Source organism: Diceros bicornis, chromosome 7 (genome assembly GCF_020826845.1).
Source record: "Diceros bicornis minor isolate mBicDic1 chromosome 7, mDicBic1.mat.cur, whole genome shotgun sequence".
NCBI lineage: Eukaryota > Metazoa > Chordata > Mammalia > Perissodactyla > Rhinocerotidae > Diceros > Diceros bicornis.
Window position 1 is genome coordinate 1,860,277 of NC_080746.1, and position 22,332 is coordinate 1,882,608.

Here is a 22,332-nt window from a genome sequence, read left to right on the forward strand (position 1 = left end):
CTAGGGAGGACAGGAGCCCTCTTCTGGAGACCTCAGGGCTTGGGGAATCAGAGGTGGGTGAGAATGGACTGAGCAGGGAGGCCGGGCAATTCCACTCCTTCCTGGCCCTGGTGTGGGGGCGGGGGGACTTTTGATTAGGAGAGGGATTGATGGAAAGGGGGCAGAGATCATTTGGACAGTGAGGGGAGAAGAGACCTGAGCACACACTACTTTGGAAATCATTCTCTTTTAAACACAAAATGGTAAAGAAAAACTCACTTCCCCTTAAGTTGGGAGCATGTAGAACAAGGCCGCCTCCTGTCCAGCTGCCCGCTTTCCACCCAGAGAGCAGTGAGCATGCGCTGCTCCCCTTCACCACGAGGGGACGCATTTCCCTGGTTCCAGGCCGCTGCAGAGGCCCCTGGCTTTCCTACTGGGGACAGGGCCCCCTGGTGGTCATCCCATTCATGCTCCTGCGAGTTGGAAGCACAATTTTCCTCCCAAGTGGAGGAAAAGGAGAGGCCTGAGCCTACAGAAGGCGTGTTTATATTTTAACTGCTAACAGCCCCCACTCCGTTTAAACTCACAGTACTGGTCTGAGGACCACTGAGAACCCCCTCTGGTGGGTGGGGGGTGGGACTCAGTCCACTGACCTAACATTCAGAAAATAGTATTGGCTGCCTATTTCGAGATGGATTTAACTTCCCACGGTATTCATGAAACCATCAGATGGCATCATATCCCTGAGGACCTGAGCCCTTGCAGGATGTTCCCCAACCTCATACTTTTGATGGTTGCTTCGGAGATAAACCCCTGGGAATCAGGTGGGATGGCACAGGAGAGAAGGGAGGAGGTGGGCACAGGGTACCCATCAAATGGGTGAGTTTACACCCAGGCACTCCACTGCCTCACGCACCGAAACCAGCCCTGAAGGCTCAGGTCAGCCCGGCTGGTCTCAGGCCGCCACCTTAGCCAAAAACCCAGAGCTCATTTTCAGGAAATTGATAATGAACAACGAAATGGGGTACTCTTTTTTTTTTTTTTTTGGCAGATGCTAGTTCAGTTGTTTTCACCTAATATCCGCTCTGAGCTGCATGAGTGTTTATTTATCATTGTAACTCGGGTGGACTGCAGCTTTCATCCTTGTCAGGAATGAGTTTGTTATAAATCAGAGTGGGGTCCAGGACCACAATGTGTTCTCCAAACCCAGTCTGTTCCTTGCTCCCCACCATAAAGGAGTGAGGCCGGGGACTAGGAGTCCCAAGAACAGAGGCTGGGCTGAGGGAAGCCCCTGCAGCTGCACCATCTGGTCTGTTTTAATTTAACTGTATTTAATTTTTTTCAAAATTAAAAGTCAAATATGGTTTTTAACAGTCCTAATTCTCCTCAGCCCTACATTATTTTATTCTCATTTATTGCTTTAACCATCCAACAAATATTTATTTGTTGGGTGCCTACTAAGAACAGGCATTATTCTAGGAGCTAGCCCAGAGCAGTGAAGAGCCAAAGCACTTGTCTGCGCAGAGCCGACCTTCCAGTGAGAGGACATGCACAGACAATAAAGATCTCCAGGGGGCCAGATGTGGTCTGTCCCAGGAGAAGAGTGAGGCTGAGTGGGGGAAACAGCAGCTGTGGACAGGAGCTGATCCCTGGGGTAGGGCAGTCAGAAAGGCCTCCCTGAAAAGGTTACATCTGGCAGAGCAGCAGCACAGACACACAGTTATCTGGGTCAGAGCATTCCAGAACAGGGAACTCTCCCCCCAAGTGGGAGGGCATTTGTGTGTTTAAAGATGGGCAGAAAGGCCAATGTGACTGCAGAAGTCTGGGGACGTGGGAGGGGCTGGTGGGGAGATGCAATGGACACGGGAGCAGGGGAGGTGCAGGGTGTATGGGCCCTGGGAACCAGGGGAAAGCTTTGGGCTTCTACTGTGAGTGAAGACGGAGGCCATTGGAGGGTTTGGATCAGAGGACCGACAGGATCTAACTGTTAGCCTTTTAGGAGAATCACTCCGCCTCCTGTGCTGACAATAGACAGCGAGGACAAGGGCAGGCCAGGGGACGAGGCAGCGGCTCCCGCAATGAGCCAGGCACGAGATGGCAGCGAGATAGATGAGGGCGCAAGCTTTGGGGCAGAGAAAAGTGGTCCTGGTTCCCCAAGTATGTAAGAGGCACAGCCAGGAGAATTTGCTGATAGATGGGATGTCAGATATGAGAGAGGAGCCAAAAATAATCTCAGACAGAAGAGAACTGTGTTTCCGGATCTGGGGCAGAATGCAGGCGGGATCGTGTGGGCCGGTGGGAGTTTGGTCTCACGTAACTTGGACAGGTGCAGAAGAGAAGTGCGTGGACAGCGGCCAGTACAGTTAGAGCTGGGATGGAGGTCAACGCTGCAAAGTACTAGTGTCCAGGCTGTTGACAAGCCGGGTCGGTGAGACCCCTGCAGTGAGTGTGGACAGCGGGAAGAAGAGGCCTGAGGAGTAGGCCTGGAGACCTCCAGCATCTAGAGGCTGGAGTCATAAGGAGGAGTCTTCAGAAGAGCCTGAGCTGAGGCTCTCCAGCAGGAAGGTCTGGACAAGCCGTGGACAAGCTCCGGAGGATGACCTCCGCTGGGGCTTTAACAGAGAAGCTGTGGGGGCATTCGGGAGATAAGAAGGCCAAGAACGGTAAGCTGCTTCAGGAGGACCTCACCTAAGAAGGGGCCAGGGTGTCGTTGAAGATTTGCATAAAAGAGTAATTTGAGAGGACTCCTCACTTTATGAAAGGGTTCACTGTAAGAGTCCTGTAAATACCAGTTCCCTGTCACATTTTCCAACAGCAGCCACCTTACATACCGCTTTGCAGAGCACACTCTGGTGTAAAGCGAGGCCCAGCGACACTGCTCCCCAGCGCTGGCCATGCCCATGCAGCCCTGGCCCCATCCATATCCGAGGCCTGTGCTTTCCATTCCAAGGCAGTTCAGGAACAGCTGGTGAGTTCTGGTAAGATTGGGGACTTTGCACTCCTCTTGCCCCTCAGCCATGGTCCGTGAGGTTCACTTTAATAAGCTCCATTTCTCTGCCCCCAGTGGGACCCTTAGGCCCAGCCCCCTGTGATTGTCTGTGCTTACGGCTCAGCTGCTGTACACCACAGCTGCCCCCAGTGCAGAACCCTTTCCTTAGTCAAGCACAGGATGCAAGCCTGTGGGGCCGTGGGGAGCCTCATGGCCTGCTGTGGCCCCCGCCCCCAGGCTTTGTGGGCTCCTGGTGTAGGCACCATCCTGGGGAGGTGTCTGCTATTTGTCTGTGACTATTACTGAAGATAATTCGTTTGTGGAATTATCTTCACAAATGTTGTTTGGGAAGAAGACCCACCTGCCACAGTTGACTCACACATAGAGGTCTGGGCTGTCTAGCAGGTTCCCACCCCTGCTCACCAGCACCAGAATGGATCTGTATTTGACTTCTCCTCTCCAGGGGCACTTGCAATCCAGGTGCCACTTCAGGGGGAATGCAGGTCAGGAGGGAAGTGGTAAGGACCCAGGGGCTGCATCATCCACTCACCAGGTAAAGCCCAGCACCAGCTGGGCTAAATGTGAGCCCGACTCCACAGGGCCTGCACCTCTGGCTAATAAGCGGCACAAATAGGATTGGAGGAATATCACCAAGGAAGATTTGATTCGACTCTACTGCTTTATTGCAATTCAAGACAGCAAACCTGAGCCAAACCACTGGGCTCAATCCCCAGAACAAGCGCCTCAGAAGTGGACAGACAACTGCAAGGGCAGGCTGCCTCTCCGCTCTGCTGAGTGGCCAGAGGGGCTGAGAGGGGGAGGGAGCTGGAGCAAGGCCTGCTCTAGGCTGCCCCAACATTCCAGGGAGGCCCCCCACGGCCCCGCACTGGAGTGGCCTCCTGCTGTCTCCCTGCGGGCCCTGAGAGGGTGTGGTTTCTGCTAGGAGCTACATCTCCTCCTCAGCTGATGCTTCTCCCTGAGCAAAACTGGACACACTCTAATTCAGAAAAACAAGTGGCCGAGTGTTTCTGCTTCACATAAACTTGGCCTGTCATCCTGTCAGATTCAGATGCAATCAGACTGAGAATGAAAAGGAGAAAACATGTCTCAAACGGAATTTCTCCCAGAATCCTAGAGAAGGCTTGGGAGGGTTTGAAGAAAGAACAAAGCCTATCAGAGGACACACCCCCTTCCCTATCCCCTGCAAGTGGTGACCACTCACTACTTCAGAAATGAAAAGGGGCCACAAGGGATGTGGTCGAGCCAGGTGAGAACCTCAGAGGAGCAAACATATGACCAGGAGTCATGGCCAGCTAGTCAGGCCCTTTCCTGAGGGCCCCAGACACCCTCATGGAGATCTGATTAGACATTCCCACCCCCAGAGAGACAGCCTTCTGTCCTCTCCCAGAAGAGCAGGGAAGTAGAAAGGCGCCATCAACAGAGCTGGGTCAAGAAGCCACTTCAGGTAAGAAGGGGTCTCTCCCTGGCCATCCTACCTCTCCTCTTCAGGTCTCCAGGTTTAGGGTCTTGAACTCAAACAGTGGGCAGAGCTGTGGCCCCTGGACTCCCGGAGGTTGCTACTTAAGGACACTCTCATGCTGCGAGGGTGCGAGGGGCCTGCCAGGCCTCCCATCAGCCGGGAGGAGGGTGGCGCCCTCTTGCTTCCTTCCCACCACGAGGAGGTGCCGGGCAGTGCTGCTCAGTTGATGTACTGGTTCCTGCCTAGGTGGGGTGTTTCAGTGAACTGTATCACAGGACCTGCCATCTTCTCCTCAAAAACAATGACCTAGGGGTGAGAAGGGCTGGGGTATAACAACAGCAGATGTCTGTCTTAGAGCCAGAAGGGGGCTGGGAACCAGGCTGGAAGGAATAGAGACCCACAACTTATCAGCTCCAAGGAGAAGCACAGAAGAGCTGGCTACAACCTCTGCCTCTCTCCTGCCCTCACCAGCCTTAACAGCCTGTGACCAAGGACCCCAGAGAAACATTGTGATGCCAGGGAGGGCAGGGAGAAGGGGCTCCTGGGGAAAAGGAAGAGCCTGCAAGTGCTCACACCTGGTTGATGCCTTGGTCCAACCAGGCACCTGGGAGGTAGAGGGTCTCCTGGGGTCCGATGTTCCAGTAGCGTCCAAGGTTTTGGCCATTGATGAATACAACCCCCTTCTCCCAGCCCTTTAAGCAGAGAAGAGAAGGTGTTAGTCAACCATGAAAGCCACTGAATATAAAGTCACATGGGAAGGCAGAGACACAGCCACATGCCACATGTTCTCTCGGCTTCCAAGAGACCCACGTGAACCAACGTTCTGACAGCCACAAGGTTAACGAGTAGGGAGTTCTGTCTCTCATTCTCCCAGGCAGGGCACCCAGGCTCAGACTGGACGTAGGAACCTGGACCCTGAGAAGTACCACCAGGTGGTTCTTCTGCTTTGAGCCCACTCCCCTTGGCCCAGGGAGGCCCTGGGGGCCCTTTCAGAGAGGGCAACACAAGGACCAAGACCCTCTGGGAGTGGTACAGAGGGCTCCCTGGGGCAGGGGGAGACTGGAGAACCTGGGCAGGGAGGGGCTACAAACCTCCAGCTTCATAAAAGTGTCAGAAGGGGAAAGGGCAACTGACAAGGCCCCCAAGAAGAAAGCAGGGAATGTAGGTACTTCAGGGACGTGGTTCCATTCGTGGGAGCTGAACCTACAGCCAGAACGGAAGAAAGAGAGGAGGGCGCTTTCTCAGATCTGGGCCCTGTCCTGCATCTAATTCCAGAGGCACCGCAGTCCCCCCCGCCTGTTAACCGCAGCACAGGAAGGGCAGCGGGGTGGTGTCATGGAAATTCCCTGGTCTCTAGAGCTGGCACTTCGTGGGCAAGTGCTCTGGGCTCTGGGTCTGTGTACACATGGGTGGGAGGAGGGGCGAGGCCTAAGCAGCTCTGGGCCTTCCTGGCTCTCCTGCTCCCTGTCCATAAGTTCACACGCTGCACCAGGTGGGAACCCACCTCTGAAAGAAGCTCTTTTTCATATCCAGGCTGTAGATCCTGAATTTTCTCAGGGGATAATCATTCAGATAGATATTTCCAATTAAACCTGTGGGAAGGAGGCAAGGAAACATGAGCACAGCCACAGCTGACTTGGCTGTGGCCAGCACACATGTGGGACGTTCACATGAGGATTTCTCCTGAAGGACGCACTCCCTGAGGGCTCATCACATGGCATAAACTCTCCCTAGAAATCCCAAAGAGGATGAAAATGAGTAACACAGTATGTGCCCGGTCCTAGAATTTGCCTGGAAGAACACATCCCAGGGCAATGACAGAGCTGAGAATGTCACCAGGCGAGAACAGTCTCTGGCCTCTCTGAGTGGGAAGCTCCCTTTTGGGGGCTGAGAATTCCAACACAATAAAATAAGGCCAAATGGGCAGATGACCAAGAGGTCACAGTGGTTCTAGCCTGGCTTCAAGGTCAGTTGCGGTGGGGTCCCAGACTAAACAGACCTAAGAACTCAGCCAGGAATCTTCTACATGACCTAAGGTTAAAGATTTTTTTGTGGGGCCGGCCCTGTGGCTTAGCGGTTAAGTGCGCGCACTCTGCTGCTGGCGGCCCGGGTTCGGATCCCGGGCGCGCACCGACGCACCATTTCTCCAGCCATGCTGAGGCCGCATCCCACATACAGCAACTAGAGGGATGTGCAGCTATGACATATAACTATCTACTGGGGCTTTGGGGGGAAAATAAATAAATAAAATCTTTAAAAAAAAAAGATTTTTTTGTGAACAGATGGCAATATGACTTATGTATCCAAGTCAGAGAAACTGTGCATACGTGAATAGCGATTAATTAGCACCTTGGGGAATGGGTCAGCTATGTTGGTCCAGGAGCAGCTTCCATGTTCCTCTCGGTCATGGAGCTGCTGAGTGGCTTGAGGGGGAGTTTGGATAGGCTGGGGATCGTGAACAGGCTTCATGGGGCCTGTGGACCCTGTTAAATTGCAGGTACAGGTGTGTGTCAGGGGCACACACATTTCTGGAGAGCAAGTCTGTGACTTACAAACACTGAACTGTTCCAGAGGATAGGAACTCCACAGTGCAAGTCCAGGGCACACCTTGACCACAGGCCTGGGGAGGCAAAGACTGGGAAGTAAGGATGGGCCTGGAGAGGGAGCTCCTCAGGGGAAAGGAGGAGCACTGGGGATTGTTTAGGGAAGAGGGAGGGCAAGCAGGACCAGAAGCTACTCTGAGGCCCACTGGAGAGGGCTGGCCCAGGACCCAAGGAGCCCCTGTGGCTGGGCCACAGCGCTTTGCTTCCCTGGCAGGCAGGACGGGACACGCAGGTTTCCACATTACAAAGGCAAACACTGTGAGAGAGTTGGGAGGTCACCAGTCTTCCCCACCACAGTGGGATTTATTTTGTCTAAGTTCTTATTTCACAACTTGCATGAAACTGCCCACATTTTGATAAACAGATAAGAAAGAAAAGGCAAATTTAAGCAAAGGTTTAGAAGGCCAGGAAAAATAAAACAAATTGGTGGAATATTCCCAGAGGGGCTTGCCATCAAGAGCATTTTGTTCACTGTTTGTCCTGCCGCCACCTCCTCCCCACCACAAATGTGATCATCAATGGATTTCCAAAATTGATCAAGAAAAGAAATTCAGTGTGGAGACGCAAGGCAGGAGTTTTTGGATTTGGATTTTTGGATATGCCTTTTTTTGGATTTCTGGGAATCCCATTCCTTGCCCCTCACCCACTACCCCCCACCACCCCAGCAGACAGCCCCCTGCTAAAGCAACTACAGCCCAGGGAGATCTGGAGAGGCTGGCTCAGTGTTCACTGTGTGTACACCATGGGCATGAGGACAACATGCACAGGGAGTGCAAACAGGGAAGAGGTCAGAACCCACCTAGGCCTCTCAGGCCCACTTCCACCTCTCTCCAATGGGCCTCCTTGACCCAGGTCCCTCCAATGGGCCTCCTTGACCCACCTCCCTCCAACGGGCCTCCATGACCCCTCTTTACTGCAATGGGCCTCCATGGCCCCACCTCCCTTCAATGAACCTCCATGACCCACCTCCCTCCAATGGGCCTCCATGACCCTACCTCACTGCAATAGGTGTCTATGACTCACCAATTGGCTTCTATGACCTACCCCACTCTAATGGTTCTCCATGTCCAACCTCTCTCCAACGAGCCTCTGTGATTCTACCTCCCTCCAGTGGGCCTCCATGACCCAATTTCTTCCAATGGGCCTCCATGACTCTACATCCTCCAGTGGGCCTCCATGACCCACCTGCCTCCAATGGGCCACCATGGCCCCACTTCACTGCAATCAGCCTCCATGGCCTGCTGTTGTGCTGGTATGGAGAAGGGATAACCAGGCAAGTGCTGAGCATTAGCAGCTCTTCTCTCGGCATGTGCTGTGACCCACCTTTGCGCTGATCATCAATCTCCCCATAGTTGACTCGCCCACGATTCTCCACCAAGATCCTCAGCATGGTGTGACCCTGCCAGGAATACAGTGGTCGATGATGACTTCCTGATTACCCAGCCATAAGGTCACAACTGCACCTAGGGGTTTCTCTGTGGAACCCTAGTTCTTCCCTAAGCTCTGAGGATGATCAGAATGTAATGTTCTGCCCCTCTTTCCATGTGCAGCTCTGTGGTTAAGGAGCCTCCTGTCTTCCAGGTCTTCCTCTTTGACTCCCACCAAACCTGCTCAGGAAGCAGCTGGTGCAACCCATCACCCAGCTCCCCAGGATAACAAACCTGAATCAAGGGGATATTGATTGCCTTCGTTTCATAGTCCAAGAATCCTATAGATACTGTGTTCACAAATACCTGCCAAATGAACAGACAGAAAGCACCCATGAGTTGACAGGAGGGAGGCGTAAGAGGGATCTCTGCTAAGCAAAGAAAGAGGTAACACTGGGTGTGTGCTGAGGAGGGGGTTTAGCCAGGCACAGAGGAAAAATGAATGCCTGTGAGTACAGCTGAAAAGGACTGCACAGCTGATGGTGATGGCCCATCTCCACGGACTGGGAACGGCCCGATATGTGAGCGCAGAGGGGAGAGAGTCAGACGTCTGTGATGGAGCTTGATGACTACAAGGTGACAGGAATGAAGAGCAGACGCTCCTACCTGTCCCCGGTCACGCACAAGACCACTGAGGACACCAGATGAGGCAATGGTGGTCTCGTACAGAGTGTACCCAAAGGACTGTCCATTTCCATTGTTTACTGGCAGGTTCTCCATATTGACTGGCTTTTCAGAATTGACTGGCTGTACAGAGAAAAGACGGTGGAGGCACAGGGGCTAGGCAGAGGAGAAAAAAGGCAGCAACCTCACCTTGAGCTTTCTGGGGGAGTGTGGCATAGCAAACAGACTCCCACCTGGGGTTAGCATACTGTGGGGCAGGGGCAGGGATGGAGTGGGGGCCCCAACATTTGTTTCTATTTTGACACCTCATTTCACAAACATGTGGAGCCAATCCAGTTGACTGGCTCTCTCAGCTCCAAAATCCTGCCTTGCCTTCTCATCACACTAACTCGGGCTCTCCAGGGTCACAGGGTTAGGGGTGAGAAGGGGCATATGCAGTAACAACAGAATGAAGCCCTGCCATCTCGTGGACTTGCACCTTTTTAAGCCGCCATCATTTTTGCATCACAGCATCCCTCTGAGTCAGCTACAGGAGGTACATCCTATTCTCAGAGGAGGGTGAAGCCCATTCTCCTGCCCCTCATCCTGTCTTCCCACTGAGGCTGGAGAAAGGGAATTCCTACTGTGTGACCCAGTTTTTCTTCAAGTTCTAAAAAGTTCCTTCCCAGTTCATACTCTAGCTTGAGTTCGTTCTCTTTACTCTGAGTTCTAAAGTGAGAGAGTAGACCTCAAAGCTCAAGAGTTGGTTTTCTCTTCCTCCATGACAGCTGTCTGGAGGGCTTCCTAGCCCCTCCGCCCAGCCCGCAGCACTTACTGTCTCCAGGTACTTCAGGGCGTCCCACAGTGACAGGTAGAAAGCTGGCGTCACTGACTCATATGCAGTCTTGGGAAGAGGGTCAGGCGGGGGAGGCAGAGGGGCACCTGCAATGCAGACAAACAACAGGGCCACCCCAAGGGACCCCACAGTCACTGCCCTCCAGCCTCCATAACCCCTGGCTCCTAAACACAGCCCAACGTGCTCCTCTACCGCAGAGCCAAGAGGAAAACAGGTCCATTCCCAGAAAGGCCTAGACCCCGCTAGGAAGACAACGCCAGGGGCACTGGGGGCTTTCTCATATCCTCAGGAGTCTTAGCACCCATGAAAAGGCAAGGCTGGCAAGACACAAACTAGGATGAAAACAGTTAATCTCTCAACTCGCCTGTCCTCGTCTAGGACATTCCTGCACACAGATCAACCAGGGTTGAGGTGGGATGGTCAGGAAGGAACTCTTAGGGGTCTCAGAGCAAAAGCAAGGGCCCAAGGTGGTGCTCGAGCCTGCTGCTTGCCAGGTACCTGAGATGGAGCCAAAGAAGTCCCGGAGCTGGACGTACTTGGCCGTGTAGTCCCCAGCCTCTGTTAGCACTGCGTCATAGTCTGCAAGACACCAGGGCACCGTCACTGGTCACTCATGTCCCAGGACAGTGTCTGTGGCAGCAAAAAGAGAAGGGAGAAGCTGAGAGAGGGAAGGGTCCTCATACCAGCCATTTGGGAGGCAAACACTTTTGGTATGAGCCGTCACCCAAAATACTATATATACCAAATACAACAGAATGCCACCAAAACTGCGCACGACCACAGCATGACCCTAAATTTCCAGGCATCTTTCCTACTTTCCGGGGACTCTCAATCTAAAGGGGGGAGCAGAGGTCACACCACGTGAAGGTCCTGAGTAGGGAGAAGAAGCTGCTCTCACGTAAGGACTTTCCCTCAGCCTGCGTGCCTCTCCCACTTCCTCCAGCTCACTTCCGAAGGCTCCCAGGCACGTCAGCCGGCTTCCATCTCCCACTGCTCTGGAAGTTTAAAAGTGACAATCCAGACAAACCTCCACCTTCCCCAAGCACTCTGCAGCAAAATACGTTAAAGGTGCCAGAAGCTGTCCCTAAAGGACTGTCCATAAATAGCCCCAGACACACAAATGCGGGGGTGTTCTGGGGAGGGGCGGTACTGGGGAATACTTGCCATAGCTGGTGACATCAGACTTATATTCATAAAAATGCATGGCTCCATTTATGAAGCCAAAGTTGGTGCCTCCATGGAACATGTAGAGGTTGATGGAGGAGCCGGCATCGATGATGGCAGACACTGTTTTTAAGACCTCTACAGGAGGAGGGGAGAAAGGGGAACATGCAGAGTGAGTTTGAGTTTGGGACAAGCTGTAAGTCCCTTTGGCACTCTCATCTTTCCTGGTCCCTCCTCAAATCCAACTTCATCACTCTGCCCTTCAGCTTCCACTAAAACTCCCATCGCAGAAGACGAGGGGAGGAGGACGAGAAACGGGCCAGAATCTTGGCCCCAGAGCTTCGGCCTTCCTGTTGTTTTTACATCACATCAGGTCTCCATTGACTACGACTTGGACAATGTGCCGTGTAGGGCAGCCTTCTGCCTCCCCGGCACACTTCTCAACTGTTACTCTCAGTAAGACACAGAGAGAGAAGATTCATAATTACAGATATAATTCTGACCACTTCCTCAATCCTACCTTTATTAGAACCAATGACATGAAAAGATAGTATCAAAGGAGAAATATAAATGGTTAACTAATATATATATGTGTATGTTTTCTTAAAAACCTCAGTATTGGTCAAAGAAATGTGAACTAAACAATGACTTATCAAATTAGCAAATATTAAAAATTATTTTAATACTCAGTGTTGATGAATCGGTGGGAAATGGGTATTCTCGCTGAAAAACGGTAAGAATTGCTACAGTCTTTTTGGAGGGCAGTTTAGTAAACATACATCAAAATTGCATTAACATAGCAATTCCATTGCTAGGAACTTATCTTAGGGAAATAATATGCCAGGTATGCAAACTGGATGTTCAAGAATGCTCAGTGACACAGTGTTCAGTGAACAAAAACCACTGAAAACAACCTCCATGTTCATCAATAGAGATTGGGTAAATGAATTATGTTTTAGTCACCAATACATGGGGTTCTTTCTGTTCTTAAAAACAGCAAGGGAATCTATGTTTAACAGTTAGAAAGCTGGCTGTCTGTGTCATTCACACACAAACAGGTGACGAGGAGCAGATGTGCCCACATTTGTCCACATCTATGTGCACACAGGGCTGAAAACAGAGATACAGAGAACGGCCTGGACTGTACACGCCACAGTGTCTTCTCTGGGCTCTGGGGTTTTTATTTCTTTTTTATACATATTCTGTATTTGCTCAATGTTTGCAAATTATTACTTATAATTACATTACTTATCTAATTACAAAAACATAATAAAGCAATGTTAAAAGTCCTACTGTTCACTTCAAATGTCAAGATAAATGACTCTGGAAAACCATTGCGCTGACTACTACACGCAAATACTCCCAGGAGCCTTGCACCCTACAGCTAGTCTACATCAGTTGGCAGGGTATTTGGAACTTATTCCTACTTCTTAGGTCCACACACATACTGGATGTAGGTACTGCAAAACACTCACCAGAGGAATCCAGGATGTTGTGTGGGCCTCCCCACGAGTCAAACCACCCCGTCCAGTACTCCATTACCATCTTGGGCCGAGCCCCCTGGACATCACAAAATGAGAAGTTAGCTGGCCAAGAAGACAGAGGGGAGCCCTTCCTGGAGAGGAATGCCAGCACCTCTGTCCCCACAGTTCTTCCCTGGCTGCACGCCCCTTGCCTTAGCGGCCGTGGAAGGCAGAGCACAGACAAGCAGCAGGTACACGTGCACCGCTTCTCCGTGTGCGGCCCCCACACTGAAGATGGGGGAGCACAGGCTACCAGAGTGGGCGCAGTGGACCCTGCCACCTTGATGTGCTTTAACGTTGCATACGGTGCTGGTGAGAAAACACGTGGATGTGTTCAAAGTAAGTCTTCAAGAGAATTCAGCTCCTGCTTTCAGAGTCTCTTCCTACATTGGTTCACATTCTGAGTCAAGCCAAGCCTATCCTCTTCCAGGGAAGGAGAATGCTCTATCAGGATAACTCCACTTCTGGGAGGCACACCGTGGATGCAGGCCCCTCAGCTGCTGCTTCCCTTTAGCTGGAAGAGTCAGAGGGCTGCAGAACAGGCCCCTCTTCGAGGACCAGGGTCAGGGCATCATAGCCCAGCTCTCCACAGTGCAGGCTCTGCAGCCACAATGTCTGCATCAAACCTTGGCTGGGACGTTCAGTAAGTCTTTACTATTACCTCAGAATACTGACTTTGCACGGGATTGCCCCAAGGATGCAGAAATCTTTCCAGGGACCATGCTCCACTCTGCCTTGTTTGTGGAAGTACCAGAGCAACTGGGGGAGGTGGAAGGACAAATATGCTGGCATTTCAGGCTCCACACCAGAAAGCCTTCCTCATTTGTCACATGCCGTGTTAGTGACGGCTTTACATTCAGAGGGCAGCTGCCCACAGAGCAACAAAGTCTGACCCAGGGTGATGATTCACAGTCCGCTGAGTAGAAGGGACCAACCACACCAGGAGAAGGCCAAAGGAGTCACAATAATTTTTAGCAAGATAGGTGCCTTGGTTTTCTTTACAGCTGTCTACCCCCCAAGAAGGGGATATACTGTGCCACCTTTAAGTCACTAAGAAGGGAGAAGTCAACTTTAAGTCCCTCATGTCAGTAGTCTCCCGTGCCTCCCGTGCCAGGAGGGGGCTCCCTGACTTGAGGGTGCCAGGGCCAAGGTAGGGGGTGTCCACCACCGGCCCAGGTCACTGCAGCGCACGATGTGGTGAAGAGCTGGAGCTCTGCTGTCCTCCCTAACCTGCCAGTCACTGGGTGCTTTATCCATTCTACCAATCTGTCTCCTTAACTGTAAAACAGTAATACCAGTAGCCAGCTCACACGGTTAGTGGGAGAATTAAAGGAAACAACGCACGTACAGCCCTTAGCACACAGGGCCTGGCACACAGGAAGTGCTCGGGAAACAGTCACAGGAATGCTCTTCATCACTGGACACGGACGGGAGGCCCAGCGAGGTGCTGCTGGCCACCCCAAAGCTGAGCAGAGCTGGGCCTGTGCTGTCCACAATTCCGAGGCGCCTGTGATCGCAACAAGCAAGCACCCCAGCCCCCTTCCTCGGGGAAAGCAGATGTCGCTGAGCTGTGGATAGAATGGCCTTTAGCGGTGCTGTTTTGTCAAAGGATGACCAGCCTGGGGCACACAGGCATGGCCATTGGTCCAAGGAGGACCCTGAAGGAGCCAGCGTGAAGCACTGCTACGCTGGTGCCTGCCAAGTATCTCCTCACTTCACCCGCAAACAACTTCTCAGTAGGTGCGATCAGGGTTCCCACTCACAGAAGAGGAAGGAGAAACACAGGGCGGTCACCCCACAGCAGCCGGCACTGCTCGTGGACAGCACTCAAGTACAGTGCTATTAGTTACCAGGCAATTGTTTGTTTAACACGTCTCTTCCCAAGTAGGCAAAAAACTGCAGGAGGGCAGAGACCCTGTCATCTTAGTCACTGCAGCGGGACTGGGCCTGGCCTACCCCACGCACAGAGCGGGCACTCAGTACATAGGGGCGGAGGGAAGGAACGGAGAAAGGGACGGGACCTGGGCCCACCTATATCCGCTGTCTCTCCCAGATCTGCCTCACAAAGTCTGCCTGGGGTGAGGCCCCACCCCGTCCCATCTCCTCCTGTGCACCTTCCCTGCCCATTCTGCTTGTCCCTCTACACTCCAGTAGTAGCTGCATCATACACATGGGTGGCCCTCATCCGTCGTGGCTTCACCCTGCCGTGGTGGCCTCATGTGGATGTGCCTTAGGACACTGCCTCTGCTCTAAAAATGAGCAGCTGGGATGGAGAACCCCAGCTTCTCACAGGCACCTGTCCACGGTGACATGAACGCTCCAACAGTTCACTCTAGGCCCAGCAATCAACGCCTCCACCAACAGATGGTGGCAGTTTGGAGCATTCTCCCACTTCAGCAAGACAGGGCGAGGGATGGGGCCTCTCAGCTCTGCGAATGGGCTGCAGCTGCCTTGGCCAGATCACCTCTCTCTCTTTAGGAGAGAGACACGAACTTGAGAGAAGAGAAACCAATCCGAACAGGATTTAACTGTAAATTCCCATCAACCTGATGGATGCTGAGAAATATCCAGAAACTCCTCTTCCTCTGACCTGGAATGGGCCGGGCTTCCTGTCCTGCTGATGACAACAATCTTTCTAGGCCCATAGGGGCCTCACAGGTTAAGGTCAGACATACTGTACAGGGCAGGGCAGTGTTTTTCCCCTTGATCATCTGAGCACGTCTGGGGCTACTTGACTCCACACAATGCTAGTCAAGAGGCCTCTGTGATGGCACCACACCCAGAGCTTCAAAAAGAGCCCTTTCTCAAGAGGCGGGACACCCTACTCATACATCAGCCTACACAGCAACACCTCAGAGCACTTCCACAGGGCTTCCTTGGCCAGGGCGCGGCCACACGGGGGCCGCGGGGGCTGAGCTCTGCAGTGGAAAAGAGGGCTGAGAGAGCCCAGACCCCCTGCCTCCCGTCTGGGGCACCCTGCACACAGCGCGGGCATTCCAGAGCCCCGCGGGCTTCTGACAGAGAGGCTCCACTCAGCTGGAGGATTCCTACACTCGCGTGGAGCAGGGCGGGCAGCTGCCGGGCCAGGCTCACCTGGACGCTGAAGAGAAAGGTGGTCAGCAACTGCAGGTCGTGTTGCAACTGTAAGTTGATGGTGGCCAGTGCTGTGGATGGAAGGAGAGAGGAAAAACAGAGCATTCTCTTAAAAGCAGGAAGACTTTCTGAAGCACCCCAGACCGTTCTCAATTCACCAGCAAAATAAATTAGTCTTGACAATAGTTCCCACCTCCAATTAGAGTTTAGTTTCTCTGATGTCAGGAAATTTATCTTGCTTGTCTTAGAAATCCCACCCTCAGCACAGACCACACAGAGCACGCCTTCACTAAGCGTCTGTTCTTGATTCACGTGGGTCTACGACCAGAGTGTGCGTTCTGTTAGTTATTCTTCTGTGGGAGCCCGGAGTCTAACCATTACTTGACCTCCGGTATCTAGTACAGGGTAACAATCTAAATGAAGACTCCCCTTTCATTTCTTTGACGAGGCTAATTTTCTATTCTACCCCATCATATGCTCATTGTTTAACTTAAAATGATATTTTAAACGGCTTTCCATCAGTGAAAGGATGCCCGAGAAAGATGTGCTATGTTTGCCAGTGGTTGTGGATCCCTGGCCGACCCCACTGCTCCTGGGGCTCCCTGTCTGCTTGCTGTCTGCCTGAACAGTGGGCCTCACACACACTGGCCTTGGCCTGAGTTCCAGTGGCCTGGGAAGGCATGACAGAGACTGAGCCGGCCTGGCAAGCTGGCCACCCTGACGCTCTCTTGTCGGACATAAGCCCCAGATTACCAGTGATTAAAAACAAACAAACAAGAGCTGAGCCTCCAGGAGGTTAAAGAACTTGCCTCAAGGTCACACAACTGGTGAGCAGCAGAGCAGGACCGCACCTCGGGCCCATCCGATACCCACCCATTGTCCTGCCATGTCAACATCCTCCAGCAACCCACTGGGGAAGACACTACATCCAGACCCCTCCTCATCCGAAGTAGAAATCCCGGAAGACAGGAAGACTGTCAGAAACTGACCAGGCAGAAATCTCAGAGGTCAGCAGGATTAGCATGGCTAACTGTACAGAGCATCTATTCCTAGCCTTCTTGACACTCTACTAAGATAAAGATCAAGGCATGAAAAAGTGGAAGTCCATAAGGAACAAGAACTGGAGAGAAGGCATACCAGAGATGAGGTTTTAAGAAAGTCTTGGGTGACTGAAAAAAGGGCAGTGGGTCGGTAACGGCCTAAGAGAGTGGAAGAAGTTATGACTGGCTGCCCACCTGCAACCCAAAGCCTCACGCACAGCTGAGGCACTGTGCAGGGGAGGACGCCCCGCCCCCTGCCTCGCACACTCCTCAAGCCCCCTTGCCCACCCCTCAAAGGTGCCATCCCCTCAGGGGACCATACTCTCTGGGAAAGCCAAGAGGCTCCAGATTGGAGGGATCGGGCACAGAAGAGTGTGGGCTGAGAGATCCAAAGGGGGGAAAGGACAACCTGGACAAGGGGGCTCCTGCCCACCCCTCCAGCCTGCTCCCACAGCATCTGCAGCCCTAGACCAAAGGGTCCTTCTCTGGAACCACTTATCTCCGACAATGACACCCAGGTTTTCCTCATTGAAACAGCCCACCAGGGCCCACCCACCCCACAGAGGAGCACACCTGCCACCAGCCTCTCCTCTACCTGCAGTTCCCAAGGGGCCACCTAGCGCCTCTTCCTTAACTGCTCAGGCAAGAACCAACAACTGAGAAAGTCCCCTCACGTGGACAATTGAGCAGAACAGATAAATGTGAAAAAAATAATAAAATATCCTCAGAGAGAGATAAGAACCATAGTATCCATTAAAAAAAGCATGCCGAGGCCAGCCTGGTGGCGCAAGTGGTTAAGTGCGTGCACTCCACTGTGGTGGCCCGGGGTTCACCGGTTCGGATTCCGGGCGCACACCGACACACCACTTGGCAAGCCATGCTGTGGCGGCGTCCCATATAAAGTGGAGGAAGATAAGCATGGATGTTAGCCCACAGCCAGTCTTCCTCAGCAAAAAAGAGGAGGATTGGCAGATGTTAGCTCAGGGCTGATCTTCCTCACAAAAGAAAAAACAAAGAAGCATGCCTTGAGGGGGCCGGCCCGGTGGCACAAGTGGTTAAGTGCGGATCCCGGGGGTGCACCCAACAGACTGCTTGTTAAGCCCTGCTGTGGTGGCATCCCATATAAAGTAGAGGAAGATGGGCACAGATGTTAGCTCAGGGCCAATCTTCCTCAAGAAAAAAGGGGAGGATTGGCATCAGATGTTAGCTCAGGGCTAGTCCTCCTCACAAAAAAAAAAAAAAAAAAGCATGCTATGAGAAAAGAAATTATTCAAGAAAAACGTGATCCAGGAGATAACAGAGGGATTGGAAGACAAAAGCTGAGTAAGTCGCCCAGAAAGTAGAACTAAAGGGCAAAGAGAGAAAAAATCAAAAAGCTAAGAGACTTAGAGAATCGATATGAAAGTCCAATCCATGAGCAACAGAACCACCAAGAGATCAGAAGGAGGAGGGAAAGCGTATTGAAGAAACGCAGCATGCAGGTCCCAGCACTGACGACCATAATGGTTCTGGTTCAAGTGACCCAGAGAAGTGCCCCGAAAGGGACACCAAAGAAGGCCATTCTGAAATAGCAGAATACCAACAATGGAAGGAAAATTCTAAAACTTTCTAGAAACAGGAGAGGAAAAAATGAACAGGACATATAAAAGGCTCAGGCACGGAACACCACCGTCCTTCCACAGCACAGCAGCTCCTAGAGAATAAGGGAGCAATGTCATCCACGTTCTAGGAGCCGGGAGGTCCGACAGGACACGCGGGCCTGTCTGGGTAACGCTGTGTGGCGGGCCACCGCTGGTCAGGGACAGAGAGGTCCCAGACCCGATCAGACTAGACAGAGGCTCTGACAGGTAGAGGCATCTGCAAAACACCCTGAGAGGAGTCTGGAAGATCTCTAGTAAAGGATTGTTTAAAAGAAAAGGGGGGAGGGGGAGAAAGAGAGAAGAATGTGAAAGAGAAACACAATGGGATAATTACAGTGACAGCGAAAACTGAGCACACCCAAGGCGAGCCGATCCGCGCACGTCCAGACCGCCGGCGCGGCCGCAGGAGGCGGAGCGCCCAGCGGAACCGGGCGGGCGCCAGAGGACTAAACCTCAGCGCAACAAGACAGATTTCGATGGATACATAGAGTTCCACGTGCACAGTATTTAGAACTACGGAGAAAAACACCAGAAGAAAACGTTGAAGGTTCCAGCGATCGTTTCCGGGGATGGGGAGGGGGAGGCAGGCTGCGTTGTATTTATCAGGATTTCTATTTTACTTTTAGATCTGGTAAATACGTTACTTTAATTACATTTTTAATTGAAAGGGATCATTCTAGGCAGCACAGGCGGCAGGCGGCTGGGGGCGGGGTGGAGGGGGACCCGCAGTGGAGACCCCGCACCCGCCCACCTCCGCTTCCCTCTACCCCGCCCCGGAGTGCACCAGCGTACGAAGGGCCTTCCTACCACACGGCCACCGCCCGCCGGATGCGCGGACATGACGGGAGTCGCTGGCGGTCCTCGCGGGAGACGGGGTCTGGGTCCTGGAGGAACTGGCTCGCTGGGGACCAGAGCCTCTCCCGCCCACTCATCCAGCAGTCACTCCCCGAGTGCCGGCCGCACGCCAGGCGCTGGCCTAGGGCTTCAGAGGGAAAGCCGCTCTCTTCCAGCAGTTCAGTCCAGGGGAGGGGAAGCGGGAGGAACACAGAGCGGCGCGCCCGCGCAGGAGCAGGCACGCGCCGGCAGCCCCAGGGAGGCAGCTGCCAGGAGGGCCCTTCAGGCTGCAGTCACCCTTGCAGTGCGCACACCCAGTCTAGGCACGCGAGCGCTGCCGAACCTGACAGACAGAACCCAAGCCCGGCAGAGCTGACCACTGCCTGAAACAGGCAAATAAAACAGAGAAACCCTCGGAAGGTTAGAAGGCAAAAATAAAGCAGGGCAGAAGGGCTGGGTGAGCTCCAGGAGGAGCTGCAGTTTCCAATGGGTGCTCAGAGGAAGCCTCACCTCGAGGTGACCTCGGAGGAGAGTCGGAGGAAATGGGGCAACAGCCGTGCAGCTGCATGGAAGAAGGCTGGGGGCGTGTAGTATATCCAGCAACACGAGAGAGGCCAGGCGAGTGGAGCAGAGTGGGCCAGGGGAGAGCAGGAGGCAGCCGGCTGGGTCACAGAGGCCACCTGGGGAGGCATCTGGAGGTCATTCTCAAAACCTGCACTTCACTCTGAGCAAGACAGGTGCACCTGGAGCTCAGGCGGCCGTGAGATGATCCGAGTGACATTATCAAAGGCATGCAGAGGCTGCTATGTTGAGAAAAAGTTGTGGGGGAGTCAATAGTGAAAAAAGGGAGGTCGGTTCCAGTGCTGTTGCAATAACGCAAATGAAAAATGACGGTAATAGTTGAGGTGATAAAACTTATCTGGATTCCAGACAAATTTTGAAGATAAAGCTAAAGATAAAAAGGATTTGCTGATGGCCGCATGTTAGGCATACAGAGAGGAGTCGAGAGTGACTACAAGGCTCAGGGCCTGCACAACTCGGGGAAAATGAAGTTGCCATTTACTGAGAAAAGAAAGACCGAAAGTGGGAGCGCACCAGACAAGTTCAGTCCCCGCTGGTTCCGCTGAGACCTGAAGCCTTCCTGGGGGCAGGCCTGGTGGGAGATGCACATGGCAGGAGTTCAGGAAGGGTCCCTGATGGAGACAACGTCTCAGACTCCTCAGCACAGAGGTCGTATTTAGAGCCATCCAGATGACGTCACCAGGGCAGTGAGTGTACAGTGAGCAGAGCAGATTCATTCCAAGGAGTGAGCCAGAAAGAATCTGAACATCAGAGCCCAGGAAGAGAGAGGTGACCAGGAAGGAGCTGCCAGCAGGTCAGAGAAAAACCAGGAAGTTGTGTCCCTGACACCAAGTGAGGACGTGTTCAAGGAAAAGAGATTGACAGTTGCTGAAGACTAAAATCAGATAGATCAGAGGCATCGAGGACTAACAAGTTAAATTGATAACGTGGGGATCACTGGCAACCTGGAAAAGAGCAACATCATTGAATGATGAGGGTGGTGATGTGGTCATGGTGGTTTAAGAGAGATCTATAAGAAAGGACTGGGAGAGCCAGTGAGCATGGACAGGGGAGATTTGTTGAAAGGGGAGCAGAGAAATAGAACAGCCTCTGCACAGGAAAATGAATCGAGATTTTTTTTTAGAAGGGAGAAGTAATGTGTCTATATGCAGTTGGGAATGATCCAATAGAAAGCAAGTTTGATGATGCGGGGCAGAGGGGAGTCACTGGAGCGGTGCCCTGGAGTAGCTGAGCTATTAGCTATAGTAGTAGCTCAGTATACTGTAGCTGAGTAGCTACAAACCAGAAGCCTGCTGGTCTCAGCGGAACCAGCAGAGACTGAGCAGAGAAAGGGCTTGTGCACAAGTGTGGAGCAGCTAGCCGGAAGCAGGAGCTGGGCCAGTGCATCTACAGCAACAGGAAGACAGGTGGAGTAAGGGGTATGGATGCTGGTGGATGGAGAGCTGCCATGCTTATCGACTGTGCACTCACTGCCCAGCCAACTGTCCATCACTGTGGGGGCTACACGGACCCTGGGAAGTGGTCAGTCGTCTCCACAATTTTGGCAGGATTTGAGAAAGCCATCCTCATAGTACACTCAATGCTTCATCTGCTCAGCCCACTGTGTAACATTCAGAGACTTTCTCAGGGGCCCAACTTGCCGTTCCCTGTGTCTTGCAGTCTGCAGAGCACTGTTAGTGTCCAGAGTGCTCTGCAGAAATGGAGACCAGCCACAGAGCTGGCTATGGCAACTCCGTCTCTGTCACAGACTCTCCAACCCTCTGAGGCCCGGAGCTTCGGGGCCTGGTGCCACGCAAACGGGAGAAGAGGCCTCAGAGAAACCCCACATGAGGCTCAGGCCATGCACAGCCCCCCACCCCTGCATAGCCCCGGGAAGGCACCTCCATCAACCGCCCCCTTGCTCAGGCCGTCCTTGTTGTCTGAAGTCAGGAGCAGCTCCACAACACCTCGGTCCTCCAAGGCCTGGGGGGGAAGACAATGCAAACTCGGTTAGTCCTCAGAGCATCTGCTGAGCCACACAGCTGGGGATGCGGCAACCCGAAGAGAAGGGGGAGAGATTCAAAATAAAGCATCTGTTTCTCTGCAGAAAATGGAAGGAAACCCACCCAGTCTGTGCCCACCACGTTCGACAAAGCTCCAGTCAGCCTGAATTCCAGCCATGGCAGGGCCAGGGTTGTCAGGCTCTGGCAGCCCTTAGCTGCTCCCTGTCGGGCAAGATGCTGAGTCTGGCTGGTGTGCTGTTCCTAGTTGGGCCTGCTCAGAGGCCGGCTCAGCAAGGCCAGCTGCCATGCTTTCACCCAGCACTGACTGCAGGGCTCCAGGAGTGGGTCAGGCCTCCAGGACAGAAGCGAGCAGCCCACCCCTTCCCCACACCAGGCTAGGGTGGGCTCTGGTCAATAGCCACGCCACAGTCACATGAGCATTGTGCTCTGCATGTGCCCAGTAGAGCAGGAAATGCTCTGTGAAGGTGGTGAATCTAACACTGAAGAAGTGGAAGGACACAGTGTGCTGAGGGGCAA

The 22,332-nt window shown here is 52.9% G+C and overlaps 1 protein-coding gene across 7 annotated transcripts in view; it reads right to left on the reverse strand.

Moving 5' to 3' along the window:
* Nucleotides 1–3,639: 3,639 nt before the first annotated feature.
* The window catches only part of LOC131408230 (beta-galactosidase-1-like protein 2), a 60,512-nt gene continuing 41,819 nt past the window's right edge, over nucleotides 3,640–22,332 (reverse strand). For 3 of the 7 annotated variants that reach the window (XM_058544763.1, XM_058544764.1, XM_058544762.1), the window contains 13 exons: nucleotides 21,694–21,775; nucleotides 15,718–15,788; nucleotides 12,577–12,661; nucleotides 11,102–11,239; nucleotides 10,436–10,516; nucleotides 9,917–10,023; nucleotides 9,085–9,225; nucleotides 8,713–8,784; nucleotides 8,375–8,450; nucleotides 5,953–6,040; nucleotides 5,540–5,651; nucleotides 5,024–5,140; nucleotides 3,640–4,754 (listed from right to left, as the gene is read on the reverse strand). In XM_058544763.1, coding sequence (XP_058400746.1) covers nucleotides 4,668–4,754; nucleotides 5,024–5,140; nucleotides 5,540–5,651; nucleotides 5,953–6,040; nucleotides 8,375–8,450; nucleotides 8,713–8,784; nucleotides 9,085–9,225; nucleotides 9,917–10,023; nucleotides 10,436–10,516; nucleotides 11,102–11,239; nucleotides 12,577–12,661; nucleotides 15,718–15,788; nucleotides 21,694–21,775 — 1,257 coding nt within the window. In that variant the 3' untranslated portion in view covers nucleotides 3,640–4,667. The remainder of the gene's footprint in view (nucleotides 4,755–5,023; nucleotides 5,141–5,539; nucleotides 5,652–5,952; nucleotides 6,041–8,374; nucleotides 8,451–8,712; nucleotides 8,785–9,084; nucleotides 9,226–9,916; nucleotides 10,024–10,435; nucleotides 10,517–11,101; nucleotides 11,240–12,576; nucleotides 12,662–15,717; nucleotides 15,789–21,693; nucleotides 21,776–22,332) is intronic. The other 4 variants (XR_009220727.1, XM_058544765.1, XM_058544766.1 and 1 more) reach the window with 4 other exon arrangements.